The sequence below is a fragment of the Lagopus leucura genome, unplaced genomic scaffold, assembly GCF_019238085.1.
Source record: "Lagopus leucura isolate 7727_CA_CO unplaced genomic scaffold, USGS_WTPT01 96-21_obj-0_obj, whole genome shotgun sequence".
Classification (NCBI taxonomy): domain Eukaryota; kingdom Metazoa; phylum Chordata; class Aves; order Galliformes; family Phasianidae; genus Lagopus; species Lagopus leucura.
This window is the reverse complement of record NW_024969116.1, coordinates 26,008-41,967: the sequence shown is the minus strand read 5'-3', so window position 1 is coordinate 41,967 and position 15,960 is coordinate 26,008. Positions and strand designations below refer to the sequence as shown.

The 15,960-nt window shown below is 39.6% G+C and overlaps 1 protein-coding gene across 2 annotated transcripts; it reads left to right on the top strand.

Moving 5' to 3' along the window:
* The first annotated feature begins 6 nt into the window (after positions 1-6).
* Positions 7-15,379, top strand: LOC122194022 (60 kDa lysophospholipase-like). Of its 2 annotated transcripts, none has more exons than XM_042894934.1 (7): positions 7-111; positions 1,173-1,268; positions 2,135-2,298; positions 7,280-7,366; positions 12,766-12,865; positions 13,175-13,234; positions 15,171-15,379. In XM_042894934.1, the coding sequence occupies exons 1-7, from the start codon at positions 19-21 to the stop codon at positions 15,189-15,191; spliced, it is 621 nt and encodes a 206-aa protein (XP_042750868.1). In that variant the 5' UTR covers positions 7-18; the 3' UTR covers positions 15,192-15,379. The 2 variants fall into 2 exon arrangements, with proteins under 2 accessions (XP_042750868.1, XP_042750867.1); XM_042894933.1 differs by having other exon boundaries at positions 14,944-15,379.
* The last annotated feature ends 581 nt before the right edge of the window (positions 15,380-15,960 follow it).

The following is a 15,960-nucleotide window of genomic DNA, read 5'->3' as shown; positions in this document are numbered from 1 at the left end:
GAGAATCTAAGAGGAGAAATGACTGTTGTACCCACAGGAGCCAAGATCTCTCTCAGAGATAGCAAGTTTATTCAAGTGATTGCCAGATCTCTAAGTATCAGCTGCAAGGAGGTATATCTTTAAATATTTAAACCCAAACTCATGTAAATCTATAAACTCAGTTAAATGAACCTAGTTTACAGCTGAAAGAAAAATGGAACACTGAAACTTTTAGATTATTTTTTCAGTACCAAGTGCCCCAGCTAACCAGCTGGGGTGGAGAGAAAGGACACAATGACAAGCAGGGCATTAAAATGGTTTTAATTAAAAACACATTAAATTTGCTGTTTTGTTAGTTGTTATTTTTTTTTCTTTCTTTGTAGCCCCATCTTGACTTTATTTTCTTGGCTGCCTGGCTACAATAACAAGCCTCAGACAGTTGCTGTAATTCAGGGTATCAATGATATGAAAAAGTGCTGTGTGTTTTTGTGGTCAAATGTATTGACAGTTTGGAGCAAGCCAAATAATAAGGGGTATAACAGCTTAATTGTGCATGCAGTCATAGAAGGATGATACTGAGGAAGCGTTACACAAGTATAATTTGTGGTTTTTAATATTAGTCTCAATTGGAAAATCAGAAACTATAGTACTGGTTCTTGGATACAAGCGTTTGCTTTCCTCTTGACATGTTTTGAGGGAAGATGAGATTTTTAACAGCTATATGAATACTGAATTTATTTAGTTCTTTAGTATGAGAAATGGGAGGTTTGGAAGTACAGATTACACAAATATCTGAGGACTCACATGACTAAAGTTGATTCATTCTTGACGAGAATAAATGATAATGATCTCCTCTAACTCCTACCAGCCCTGTTTCTCTTACTGTACTGGTGTGTAACTGTGGCAGGGCAGAGATGGTAATTAGTATGTGCACTTTAAATGGTATATATAGATACCAGGTAATTGTAGTGTTGCTAGGGAGGAATATAAATCATGGATGGGAGAGATACAAAATGTAAAGTAAACAGGAGACTTCTTTCCTTCCAAGAACAAAATGCTACCATTTTAAAATATCCAGATGACTAATTTGAAAACTTTACATGAAAGCGTAAGGGCAGAGTTTTTATGGCTTAGATTTTAATCACATTACAGGCAAGGCTGATATTAAATGTTTGTTTTTATTTGTTTCTCAGGAGTTAGAAGCTGTAAGAGATGCATTAATTCCACCTTTGGCTTGTGCTGCAGCTAAACTGGGTGACATAGACGCACTGAGAGCCATAGCAGAAATGGTAATGTGAAATTCACAGTTTGTGAATAAGTATTCAAGTAGAGCTTGAATATAGGAGTATTGTACATGATAGGAGGAAGCTAATGCTCTCTGGGAAGCAACGATATAGGTCTTAAAATCAAGGTGCTTTGACTAATAGAACTAGTTTCTAGGCACTTCAGACTTTGCCTTCAAAACTGGTGTGTTCTTTCCTCTATCTGGTTCTCAGCTGCTTTCATTTTCTTTTGAACTGCAAAAATACAGGTAGATTAATATGCAAGTTCTTATCTGCTAACTGTGGAACGCTTTAAAATGATTTGTGCTGCCTTCTTTCATTTAACTCTCTTTATGCATATTCATAGTATCCAGCTTTTGGATGTAAATCTGTCGTGATTTAAAAAAAAAAAAAAAAAAAGAACTTGGAAATTATATTTAAGTGAAATGCAGTGCAGTGTTAAATCAGGATTTTGGCTCTCCCCATAGCTCTAGCTTGGATTATACTTGAAAAAAGAAATACCTATTACCCGGTATCATTTTCTACACCTCTTTCTTTTAATTTTCCTTGTTCTAACTCTAGTCTAGAGGCTTTGATAATGGGTCTAGAAAAAGGATAAATGTATCTTGAAAATAACAATAAACGTAGACAAAATTAGGAGACTCTAGGCACAAAGCTGCTGTGTGATGTAGAGCAGCAAAAAGCCTATCTGAGGGGGCTGGAATGAGAAAAGGAGAGTGAAATAAATACCTGTACTGGTGCTAGAAATATCACTATGAGATAAACTTGTAAGCTTAATATTTTGGCGGTACAGCTTGTCGTGGTTTGCTGTACCAACAATTTAATGTGCAGCCACTGCCTTTTTAGCATGTGAAAGACCTGTCCTTTTGTAGGGTGGAAACCTAAGCTGTGAAGACTATGATGGCCGAACTCCACTTCATATTGCAGCCTCTGAAGGGCATTTACCATTAGTTGAGTATTTGTTAACATCTGGTGCAACTGTTTACGCTAGAGACAGATACGGATCTACCCCACTGATGAATGCGATCAAGTTCAGGTAACAATTTCTATACCACTTTGTGTTAAGCTTATAAACATTACATCAATTTGAATGTTAAAGTCCATCCCTATTTTTTTGGCCTTGTGTTATCTCAGCGATCATGCGTAAATGACAGCAGTGAAAATAACACAAAACAGCTTTGTTTCAAAGGATGTGACTAGCCTAAATTAAAACTATTTTTGAAATAACAGAAAATTAAAGCAAAAAGCTTTGTACGCATGTAGAATTTTAGCATAAGGTGACTTATTGCTGCCTTCTTGCCAAGGCTTTGTCCGTAATTTCAGGTCTCCACTTTCTGCTATGAGACTTCTTTATAAAACAGAGCCAAACTCATTTTGACCGTCAGAAGTGTGAACGCAGGACCCTGGGCAGTTTGTTTTCTTTCTGCCCTCCCCTTTCTCATCAAGACCAGACTGTTTCAATTGGCACAAAATGTACTGGTAGGTTGTCATGTTTTAGTCTTTCCTTTTCACCTATGCTTGCTTGAGTCTCTTGCTGGGTGACTTTTATGTTATATATATATTTTTTTCTCTTCCACCCACTCATAATAATATGAGATGTCTGTGTGGCTCTGCCTGCTTTGTGGATTTCCTCTTCCTGTTGTTCTGAATGTCAGTAGTTCTTGAATGATAGTCATGGACAAGTGATGTACTGGTCTTTTCCATGTTGCATGCTCTTAAGGGACGGCCATGACATAGTGTGTAAAAGTCATCAGTTAGGAGACGTTTAATTTTAAAATAGTTGTTTTTTATAGCCTGGGGATTCATAGAGCCACTGGTCTTCCAACGTGTTAGAAGCTGCATGCCCTAATCTCTTGTTTCTTTGATCCACTTTCAGCTCCTTATCTCATATTCAGTCTGTATGATGGCAGGAGAGAAGCTATTTTACATAAAGGAGCTTGGAGTGGTAGAACTGTAATGGTCTTCACGGGTGTCTGTCCCCAGATATTCCTACAGCTTTCTCACGTTGACAAGTTCACCTGGTCTTTCAGGCTGGAGACTGCTCCCTGGCAGGTCTAACAGCCATGTTTTTGCATTGGCTACAGAAGTAACTTTTTTGCCTGTCTCAACCACCAGATGCAAGAAAACTCAACAGGCCCTGTTAACTTGAGATTTTAAGTCCTGTTTGGCCCCGCTGTGCTACTGCCATACCTGCTGCATGATCCCTTATGGATTCATAAATTGTTGCTTAGTCTTATGAATATATGAGCTCTTCAGTGGCAAACCCTTGAAGTCTTAAAGCAAAAACAAGCCCAACAGCAAATCAAACAAATAACCTCATAGCTGAATAGAAGTGGCTCTAGTCCAATGTGAGAAAATGCTAAAACGTTAGATACCATTAGATGTTCCTGCAAATCAGGCACCTACTTTTTTTTTTTTACCGCACCCAACTACCGCCTGAGGAATTTCACATGAGCTTGTTGTTTGGATTCTTTAGCATTGCCACTCCTCTATTAAGACTCCTGCTATGACTCTTAAGCTCTTTAAAACTGCACACACATTTTGATATTGGGAACTGTAAATGAAACTGAACCATAACCATTTTCAGTTTCTCTTTTTGTTTCAACTGCTGTAATGAGAGGAAGAGTTGACTTGGAAGTAATTTCATAATTTTGTGTTTATGATCTCCTGTGTACTCACACTGTGTTTCGCTCTGATAAGCCTGCAAGAAGATGGGCAAAGATCAGACAGCTTTATGTGTGTGTAATTAGATACCCACTAAAAAGATTTGAGCTACAGAAATATTTAAATTCTGTTTATTAAATGGTTGCGTGCTGAAAGTGAAGATTATCCTGATGCAATGTACTGTGTGCAGAAAGGGAAGGGGGAAAACCAACTTTAATGAGCAGTCAGTGCTTTATAATGTTTCATATTGTAACTTTCTCAATTTTACTGAATATTGCATCAGCTTAATCCCATTTTCTGAGAATTAATATTTGCTTAATTGGAATATAATTGCAGTACAGAATCCACTCATCTTAAAAGCAGCTTTCCTTCAGTTTTCTATGTCACATTGTTCAGCAGCTTGCCTTTTAACCTAGCATGTAAATCTGTGTAATGATGACTGATTTTCCTTTTCCATTTCATAACGTGTAAAGATGATCAGGAGTTATGTCTCTTCTTAAAAGCATCTTAACATAGTACTGACGCTTATAGATCAGCAATTTGATCTGTATCAGAGGTAGTCTCTTAAGTTTGTTTGTTGTTGTTTTGGGTTTTTTATACTCTACCTGACTCTTTATTTCTGTAGATGGTAAAATGTGGAGTCCAGTTCTAAATGAGAAATAAAGTACTGCATTTCCGCTTTTTCATTTGTAACTGCAATTTACATGTAGTCTCATTCACTTTATGCATGAAGTTAAACAGACCACTGTTAATTTAGGCCAGTTGCTTGACATATCAAAATTAGTAGCGTTCCTTTAACTTCTTAGAGTACCCTCCAGGGATAATTCATTTTCAAAACAATAGAATAATATTTTCTTAATAACAGAAACTTTTCTAAGCAGGAAAATGTCTTGAATAAAAACTGTATATTTTATGTAGTAAAAGCACTTCCATTTACTTATAGAACAGTGGTAAGAGGTTGAAAACAGGGAGTTTCTGGTGTGCTGCTGTGAGAACATCAGATTAGAGGCAGTAAAATTACCTCCCACGTAACTAAAAATTTAAATACTTGATATTTTGCAAGGTTCCATTTACATTACTTCAGGAAATGGAAGGCAGAGCGAGAATTTAAACACTGAAGTTTAGAAAAGTATTCTGAAATTTGTCCTTACAATCCTAGAGCATAAAATTCCCACTGATACTCTGTAGAAAACTGAAGAAGTGAAACTAAGCTCATCCTGCCATAACCATTGCAGTTGCTAGGGAAGCAAGCATTAAAAAGAATGAAGCCTGTCAAGTTTGGATATACATTACACCTGCATTTCTTTAAAGAGAGTTGGTGGAAGGTGTATACCCTAGGGCCCCAACCTTGCAAACTCTTACATGTGTGTTTGTTTCACATGTGTGATTCATGCCTTTTGAAGTCGATTCCCTTCTGTAAGTGTCTGCCAAGTCAAAGCCCAGGATGATACGTACTGTGCAGCTTCGTGGTGGCTGCAAAGTCAGAGCCAGAAGTTCTGGTGTCTTTATCTGGATCTTAAATTTTGAGCATGGGAATGGATATTTGAAGATATTTGAAGTCATTAAAATACTAGTTTACTTTTTTATTATTGTTATTATTATACATGTTTTTTTAATCTTCAATGTTATCATTAGTAATAGAATCAGAGCAGGGGAGACACTAGAAACACTTCTGGTCTGTTATATTTTCCATTGGAGAGCAAATAGATGTCAGTGGCAGTATCAAAAAGCTAATTTCAGTAACATGAAATAGCACTGTTTGTATGGGCTGTGTCTGAGCCAGAGCCATGGTTAGGTAATAGAGGGAGCTAAGGAAAGGCAGACAGGAGCAGCTCGCAGGCACCACGCGTGCTCATGGTTTTGCTTATTAGATGAAGCTGGACTGGACAAGCAGCTCTGCGCTCCAGGTTAACATGGAGACATTGGTCTTTTCTCTAAACTTATACTTTAATTATCCAGCAGTTGCACTGCTCTTGGTTGTGTGCTGTCATGTTAGAAAGGGAGTCGCATTTGAACCATTGCCAGGAATATTATTGCTCATGACATCAGTTAAACCACTGGTCCTTCTGAGGCTTTGGCAAAGCCATAGAAGAGCAGAAACAACGTCTAAAGACAAATACCTCTCTTGTGCATGAGACATATCAGCAAATGCACTGCCAGCCTCTTGAAGTCTGAATAACGCTCTCGTGGGTAAATGTAAGAAGTGATAGGGCTGGATAGGGCTTAAGTTTTCTGAGAATATAGATGCCATTTGAACGCAAATAGGAACAAGCTGCTGCACAGCTTAGCCCCGCATAGTTCTCGCATTGAGTGATGGAAATGTGAGTGGTGGTCTATGCTTTCTTGCTCTTCATAGTCACAGTATCAAAAATAACACTTTTCAGCTAATTACTGGTCTAAGAATTCATAAATGTAGAATTCATTCTCCTCTGCAGGCTGAAAAATAGGATGCAGTGTCATTATTTACTTTCTCAAGGGGATGCTTGTGGGTGACAAGCTGTGTTATAAGGGACCTTCCTGAGAAAATATTTCAGATGAACAACTTGTGGTGCTTGCTGTTACAGCAATGCTTTGCCTGCCACGAAACAAATATATATATATATTGAAATTAAGTACATTTTGAAAAAATACATCTGATAGGGCAAATAAATCATGTTTGAAAAAGCAAAATGATTCCCACATTGCCACTACAGTGTTTAGTTTTTAATTTATAAAGATAGACCTTACATGGAATATATAAGATTACATAGACTTAATCTGGATAACATTAAAGTAACTTCTCATTCAAGATGCAGTTTCTTAAAGAGAAGCAGTGGAATTAAGTAAGTAGTTTAGTCCAGTTCTAAAATGGGAAGGCCTGTGGCTACCTCCAAGAAAATGCAAGTGATGTAGCACAAATAAGCGAACTTACTTGTTATTTTGAATTAATACAGATGAGTTTAGGCAGTGGCTTGAGAAACTTCAAGTCTTTTCTTCAACACTCTAATTCTCTAAGTATGGTCTAGTAATTTATTTGAAAGAGGAAATAGGAAATCTGATCTGCTGATGCCATCTCGCCCTTTCTTGGAGAAAACAGTATGCTTTTAGGTTTGTGACCTAGATTATTTGTTTGGCAGAGGAGCACAGTCACCTTCCTTTGGAACCAAGTTCCAAACCTTCCGTTAGGCCACTCGTGAAAATGTATTTTGTGATTTTTTTTATCTGTCATGTTATTTTCTACCCAGGACAGTATCTTAGAGGCTGGCCTTGTCCATGGCTTGGCAGAGTTTCTGTGGAAAAGGGAAGGAAATTGGTTTCAGAAATTTCTCAAAATCTGTGATTGTTTCTTTTTCTTTTCTGTTTCTTTCTTAAAGGCACATACAGGTGATCAATTTATTACGAGAAACAGGAGCTCATCTTTCAAGCCATGACTTGGAGAACACTGGAACAATACTTTGCAGGTAAATGTGATTTTAGGGAAGGTGGGGCCCTAAAATTGAGATGGAAGGGAAGGATTTTCCAGAGGAGGCTCTCAGAATGGAGAACAGCTTTCAAGGAAGTTATTCCCTGTGTCCCTGGCACATGACATGTGACTCCTCCTGTGCGAAACTAATAATGAAGAAACAAGAGAGTGATGAAATTTATTATCAACTCTGTACTGCAACACCAATAAGTCAAGAGGGCTCCAAAGTAAAGAAATATTGTGAGGATAAGTGACCGAGAAGACAGCACACAGTTTTTTGCAGGCAATTTCAGTCTCAAACAGTGAGAAGGAAATAGATTTTTGAATAGCATCTCTATTTGAAAACAAAGTTGCCCATAGTGCATAGTTTTTATTAAAATAAAATCCTCTTGTTGCTTGATGGGAGCGACTTTAACAAGTGTCTTTCTCAAAATATGTAAGTCAAATGCATTTCACTCCAAAACAGCAAGTGCTCACCACCTCTGTATTTAATTTTAAGCGAATATAATCTTCTATTACAACAGTACAGTTGCAGGTTTTACATACAGTTGCTGTTAATATATCTATGTGCTTTAATGCTAAGGGTACATATTTCAAAAAGAAATAGATACCAGATTTTGTGTTTTCCCTTCAAGGTTTTGAGTTCAAAATTGTGAGAAGGCTTTTATTAATTTCCTAACATTATTGGTTGTTTTTACTTCATTTCTTCTTCTCCTTTGAAATACAAACAACAACAAAAACATCCCTCAATACAAGCCTCTGTATCAGGGCAGGGCAAGTCTCAATTTGAGGACTGCACATCATCCTCAAATCTATAAGGTCTGGGTAAGTATGCATTATTGTAGGGACTGAACCCTGTTCTTTAAATAATTCCAGAATGAACAAATACAAGCTGAAGGTTTTGAGTTGTTGTAATTTACTCAGGGGAGACTGGATAATAGGAGTTTTACCACTGATATGTGCTTCACAGGGCACTGCAGGTGATAGCACAGAAGTGAGCCCTTCCTTTGCATTGTATCCATCCATCAAGATGAGAGGAGTGGCTTAGAGAATTCCTCTGCAAATAAGTTGGCCCCTTGCTTAGTGCTGCACCACGTGCAGAACCTGTTTGGCTGCCTGACATGAGTGGGGCGTCCGCAAAGAGAACAAGGGGCCTGTAAACAGAAAATGCTTCTGACACTGTGTGTCGCAGCATTTCAGGGATCGTGGCACATACTGCATCTGTATGGCATGATTTCTTGTTCAAAACTAATATTTTGCTTTGAGGTTTGGAGATATTTTATTAATGGTGGTAACGTAAATATAAAAACAGCATTTTCACATGGCTGAGCTGCTGATAGAACAGGCTGTTTGTAACATCTTCCCTTCACCTAATCTGAACTATTTTCCTATGTCTCTTCTATCCTTATATAATGTACCTTAAGGTGCAGTTTGTACCATTCTGAATTTGTCCTCATGTCAGTATGTCATTGGATTTCATTGGAACAGGTTGCTCAGAGAAGTTGTGGATGCCCCATCCCTGGAGGCATTCAAGGCCAGGCTGGATGTGGCTCTGGGCAGCCTGGTATGGTGGTTGGTGACCCTGCACATAGCAGGGGGGTTGAAACTAGATGATCTTTGTGGTCCTGTTCTACCCAGGCCCTTCTATGATTTTGTGTCTGCTTCTTGGATTTGAGTACAACAAAGCTGCCTGCTATCTGATACTCTCTGGGTTACTGCCCTTAACCAGCTCATCTTTTTTCTCCATACAGTTCTCCGTTACTAGAAGCACGTTTTTGCCATTACTACTTACCTATCATCAAACAAACTGACTTTCCTGTAAAGCCACAAACACTGAATTTTCTGCCCTGCCTCCTCAATTTCCTTATGTTCAGACTCATAATTTTGGGAAGGAGATAAAAATAAATGTGCTCTGTTGGCTCTGGTGATGTTTGAGAGGGAAAGGAGTACCCACCAGAGCTGGGACTTGGACAGTGTACATAAGAACTCATGTATGAAGTGGAGATGCACAAGGATGCAGCCAAAGTGATCTTGTTAAATCTTTCATGGTTTCATCATTTACTTTATTTTGAGGAAGTGAGAGGTGTTAATCTGCTCTTTAGAATCACTCTGTTGATGCTGGGAATCTGGTCCATAGCTTTGTTTTGAAATGCAAAATAGATCTCAATGTTAGCATCCTATCTATTAAAAATGGCAGAATCTCCTCTCGTACTGCAGTAGCATTGGCATCTTTGCAGAAACAGGCCATGATCAGACATACTGGGGCATGCAGCCATACTCTGAAGGCTTGTCATGCTCTGCAGTTGATGAACAGTTGCTTTTTGGTTTTGTTTTAGATAGGAAAGAAGTCTGTATAGAACTGAGACACTGTTCAAGGCTGTACCTCACAAAATTAAGTAGAAGCAATAAAACCAAACCAAACTTTTCTATGTCATTTTTTTTTGAGATTACATAAAATTATATACAATGGAAGTGCAGAAATAGTGTAAGATAGAATAATAGAAGAAATAAATGTGTCTGTGTACAAACTGGGGCCAAGCTTACAATGCCTCCTGTCTTACAAAAAGTCTGCTGCAGCTATGAGAGATGTGGAAATACTGGATGGGAATAGCACTCCCAGATATGCTCAGGATGGGACAACCCATGCTTTGTACTTTAATTTTTTTTTTTTCTTTAAAAAAATAAATAAATATTGATGATGCATCCGAAAACAGAAGGTCTTTCCTGATTGTTTTATATAAGCACTGAAATAGGAAATCACCAGAAGAGCAGAGCTTTGTGTTCCTTGGAAAGATGAAATCCTGTTACTGTAGGTGGCAGGAGGGAACCCAAAGTGTCATTTAGCTGCTCACATTCCTTCCCAGGTCTAGAACCGCACTGGCTCTTGTCCTTCTCAGCCCTCTGAAACCCAAGCAGCTTTTTGGTGTAATTTGCCCAACAGCTGTAACTCAGTTTGCTTGATACTGGTGTGACGGGGAGGCAGAAAATGAGGCAGCATAATTGGATTATCGCTGTTTCTAGTATTTTAGCTCTCCTGTCATCATCATAACTACATTGGCAATGCTGAAACTGCAAAATGGTGCATAATCATATCATTTCTTCCAAAAATGATATGACATTGTAGCGCAGCATCTCTCTGATTTTTCTGCTGCACACAGTGTGTATATATATATATGTATATATATATGTTTGACTCTATGAAGTACGCTTACAGTGTGAAGGAATTGCAGATGCGTTTGGCTTGGCTATGGAGATCTGAAGTTAGAGAAAATGCTTCATGGTGTTCTTGATTATAATCAACTTAATGAATGGCCAGTATCTTCTGTTCAGAGCTGTATCTGAATTCTGTAGCTCTGTTGTATTTTGTTCTCTGGTCACAGTCCTCAGAATACGTTTTTAACTTGATCGGTAAATGGCTGCTGCAAAATTGAAGATACTTCTGTGTATTTGGATTGCTTTAAAATATCACAGATAGAGACCACTTCATGCTGTTGACCTGTGGTACTGTGAGTTGAACTGCTCTTTCTGAAAAGGTGCTAATTAGGTATTTAGTTTCTAAGTGCAGTTTGCTGCTTACAGTGATGAAGCTGAATTGCCCTGTGTTTGTAATAGCTCTGAATGTTCTTGACTTTGTCCAGAGTGGTTTCCACTTTGCAATGACATTCTGAGGCCAAGTGTTTGAGTGCAGCCCACCTGCTCAGCTTTTGGTTTGTTCATTCCTTCATTCTGGGACCTGTCAGTGTCAACAGCAAGTCTTTGTGAACAGTAATTACTGTGTTCTGAAGTGACTGCTAAGCAACTTCTCTGATTTGCTAACACTTCTTTACTAAAGTTTACTTTTTTCTACAGTTTCCTTGAGGGCTTCCCACTGAGTTTCCTGTTAGACTGCCTTTGCTTCCTCTATTTCATCTGTTTTCTGAGAGGCCCTTTTTGTAACAGCAATTGTAATTAATGGCTTACTGGTCTTTTCTTCCTGACGTCAGACCCCACTGCCACATCCCTGTCTCCCTGAGTCCCAGCTGTGGGCCTCAGCCCTGCCCTGGGGCTGGCAGGGTTGCAAGAGGAATATGGAGATCCTCTTCACTCTCTTTTCCTGCACAACTTCTGGGACTGCTGTGAATGAAAGCTTCTCTCTGCCTTTCTCCTCAGGCTGCTGCAATTAGAGGCTTCCACTCCCCTGAAAACAGTTTTTCAGGTACTTAAGAGATTTAATCAACATCAGAGGTGATTTCGGTCTAGCAGAAAACTGAAATTTTCAGACTTGCTTTTAGGCTTTCTTCCATAAGCTTACCTGACCGACTGCCCCTTGCATCTTCCTGCACACCCTGCTCTCCATTGGTCTGCCCAGGCATTCATCATTCTGGAGCCCATCACTGCCGTTCCTCTACAGCAAGCAGCATTTCAGGCAGCGAATGTTGAACTTAATAGTACTGGGGGTTTCCCCCTCATAATGAGCTACAGCTTCATCTGATGGTTATCAGGGAGCTGTGCTCAGACAGTCCCAGCATGCAGCAAGGAGCTGCTCTCCGTTCTGTGGCCTGGTGTGTTTTTATCCTTAGAAATGCGGAGGCAGCCCTCCCAGCTTAGCCTGCAGAGTTGATAGGGACAGGCATGCTCTGTGCACGTGCAGACTGTGAGCCCTTTAGAAGAAACAAGTTAAAAAGGAACCTTAGGAACTGCAGGTGAGACCCCCAGAAGATGTGCAAAGAAACATTCTAGCATACATTGCTCAGAAAACGTTAATTCACTAATTTCTATAAGATTAATGTTGAGCTTTACTATTGCTTGTTATGTATGGCAGATAAAGTATCTTCAACAGCCTTTTTCTCTTTCCTTTCCTTTTGTTTTTTTAATGCTACCTATTTAAATCTTACAAATTACCTGAACTCAAAAAAAATCATAGCTGGCTGTTCAAAGGATAACACGTAAATGTGCTGTTTTAACTTCTGGTAGTGTGCAAACTTAAGAAGGGTTTTTCTCAGTGGCTTCAAACGGGGCAGACTGATTATGAGCACATCTGTTCCCTCACTTATTCAGCTGCACCTTGATGCAGCCATTGCCCTCCCCCCAACTCACTTCATGAGATAAATACCGTGTTGTGAAATATGAAACTGAATGACTTTTTTTTCCCCCTTGGTCATAGTCACACCCACTGTGTGAAACCAGCCTGTTGTAAGTACTTATAGCACAGCCTTATTAATTTAAGGAACTGATTCATCAAGCTGTGTTGCTTGCTCAGCTATTCAAAGCTGTTGTAATAGTGTTCCTTTCCTTACGTCTCTGTCCTGCAGCCATATTGAACCTGTTCTGGTTCAGCATTTGCCTGTGGAGCTCATAGGCAGCACACAGGAGCACAGTGAAATACACTGAAAGAACCAACATACTTGTTTTTTCCAGCCTTGCAGCTAAAGGTGATGTGGATGGGCTGTACGCCTGGTACCTGGCTGGTGCAGACCTGGAGCAAACTGGTTATGATGGCAAGAATGCCCTACAAGTAGTAAGTGTGCACATGGCCATACTGCATGCAGTGCTCTAACTCTGTGGGTGCTGTCAGGTAATACGAGTTTGGGAAAAGTAAATGCTGCTCTGGAGCTATAAACTGGGTTGCTGTATGTTGTGAACTCGTCTGGTGCTGTCCTCAAGTAATAGATTGTTGGAGCCAGAACTTTCTCATCTATCTCAGAGGAATTAAAATTTAAATTGGATTTTAATTATATTGTGGTAATATATTCTTACTTCCCACAAGAAAGTATTTGCATGTCCTGGTGCACAGGATGGCAGGATTTATTCATGTTTCTACTCACAGGCAAAGGCTACAGGGCATAAGGAGGTTCTTGACTTCCTCAGACAGAAGCAACAAAAGAAGGTAAGACTCATATTTCGGGGCCTGGTTTCTGAAATACATGGGTCAGTATATGCTTATATGAAGGAGGACTTTGTATTTAAGCCTTATCTCTCAGTTGAGCGCTGGGCTCAGCTGCTATCCCTGCCTTGGTCTATGGAATGGAACTAATGCTTATTCTTCTTTTGGCCTGAAACAATAAGTGATTTTTTACAGTGTGGCTCAGAATTTGGTTGGGTACCTAAATGCTATTACAATAAATCTGTTGAGGGCTGCAGTATCTCATTCTCCTGGCCTTCCACACACAGTAAATTGTTCCTCTGTCTTGTCTGCTTTAGAGAGGAAGTTCCTTCCTTTGGTCACCCTGCCAGGCCTGTTTTGCATGGTGCTGTGCCCACAGTGTGGGAGCATGCCCTTCTCCAGCACAGCCACGGTGTGATCACAGCCTCCCACTCAGGAAACACTGCTTGGTACTGCAGCATTTGCAGATGTGCTCTCCATCTGGCTTTTTCACAGAGCACCTTCCACTAGCCCATCTTAGCATTACAGAACATCCAGAGTTGGAAGGGGCACATGAGGTTCATCAGGTGCAACTCCTGGCTCCACACAGGGCGGTGAAAAACCAAACCGTGTTTGAGAGTGTTGTCAAAACACTCCCTGAACTCTGGAAGATTTGGGGTAATAAAGTCAAGCACTGCAGAAAAACAGGCAGATTCTCAATAGGCAGAAGGTAGCTACACAGCAGGGTGTGGAAGCTCCCTTTCTGCACATGGCTCTCCCACCCAGAGCACAGGACTGGGCAGTGCCGTGGCCTCTCTGATTTATGTATATGGCTTCATGGCTGTCTCTGACTCCCGGCATGAATCTCTTTTGTGCTGCTAATGCACGAGGTGTGTTCTCCTGGCTGAACGCTTGTGAGAAGGGTGTGAGTCCCATGTTCAAAGCATCAGATCTGACAAGTCTCTCTGCAGTGAACTTGTCTGGGCGTTTGACCATCCTCAGTGCTGTGCTGTAACTGGAGACATTTAAAACTTGCCTTTTATTTCTCTGAACTCCTTTCTGATGCAGTATGTTGTGGATTTAGATATCTCTTCTCCAATATATTGGCAAGTCTAATACCAATTTAATTACTGGGAGGAGATGATGTCCTTTATTTAATCAAAAGAACATGAAATTTAGTTAAAGGTTTGGTTGCAGTCATGGCTACCTTGCTTCTTCCGTGTCCCATTTGATCAATGTGAGTGAATTCATGTATATAGGTGGGTAATTGCATTTAAAAAATAGTAGTGGTCCAAATGAGAACATGAGACAGAATCAGGCTTTTTTTTTTCCATTCCTGTAAGTTTGGAGGTTTTATTTCTTTTAAGCTGTTGAAGTAGGATTAGATGCAGTCACAGTCTCAAGCTTTTGAATGGAAGCTTTCCAGTGCCAGAATGAAAATGTTAAAAATGCCTTCACAATCTGCGTGGTGTTGCAAAGTTATTTCCATTTGCAGTGAAATTTGTCTGCAAAGGTCACTTTTAGTTTGCAAATAGGGAATTAATGTGTTAAATCTTCAGCTCCTAGTTGGATATCTCAGCTCCTTTGGTCTGAGCCATCAGTAGTGCAGGCGATCTCAAGGAAGTCATCAGTGATGCATGAGAACTTGCTTGACAGGCTGCATGGTAATCTATTCCCAGGAAGGTTTTGGATACTGCCAACTGTTAAACATCCATTTTTCTCTTCATCCATAGGCTGTAGAAGATGGTCACTCCTCTTAGAAATACCAGCTCTGAAGTATTAGAGGTGTTCAGTGATTATGAGGAGAAAAAAGGAAAGGAACAACAGAAGCTGCACACGGAGCATGCAGGAAAACTAAAACTGACTTAGAAATGTTCTTTACTTAGGAACACGTTCAGCTCTCACTGATTTTCTAAAAACAATATGCTGCTTTATGTTTTAATCACTTTTTTTTTTAAAGGAAAGTTTTGTGAACGAGTGAGGCTGGAATGTATTGTCCTTACTGCACAAGCTCTGCTTTTAAGGAGACTTTTTGAATCTTCTTTCATTAAATCACCGAAGACAGTATTGCAGGCATGGCAAAAGGAAGTGCCGTGGTGAACTCGTTCCAAGAGAAAACAGTGGATTGTACATTTCTGTGTTTCAACTAATAAAATCTCTGTGGAACAATGTTGGTTTCACTTTGTCTGATTTTTGCAATGGCTTGTATCATTTCAGCTGCAATTACAGCAACTGTGAGTGTCAGTGCAAACAATTGAATCAGCCGTGGGCATCTGCCTGCAGTTGTGTACTAATCTTCACCAGTGTGTCACTGTAAAGCCTCACTTGAAATGAGTAGGATGCAGATGCCATAAAGCATGTTTGTGGGACTGTCTGAGAGAACTAGCTGTTTTGTTTCTAATAGCATCTCTGCCACATCCTGACCGGAATATAATCAAGATTGCTACATGCTGGACACTGAATTCTTTGGACTGGAAATGCGATCTTGGTGTTAACAAACCCTAAGTTAAAGTCACAACACCTTCAGTCTAAAGGGAAAAAAAAAAAAAAAAAAAAAAAGTGATACACCCCTTTCCAGCTATGTCCATCCCAGAATATGTAAACACAGAGAATACTCCAGGCAAATGCATATATTGGCAATGGCAACTTTTAATTTCACCTTACAGCTGCTGCAGTAATCTATGTGGATTTTATATCTATTTCATCTGAAGGGAATCTTTGAAGTGCAGATAGTTGTTTCTTTTCCCTCT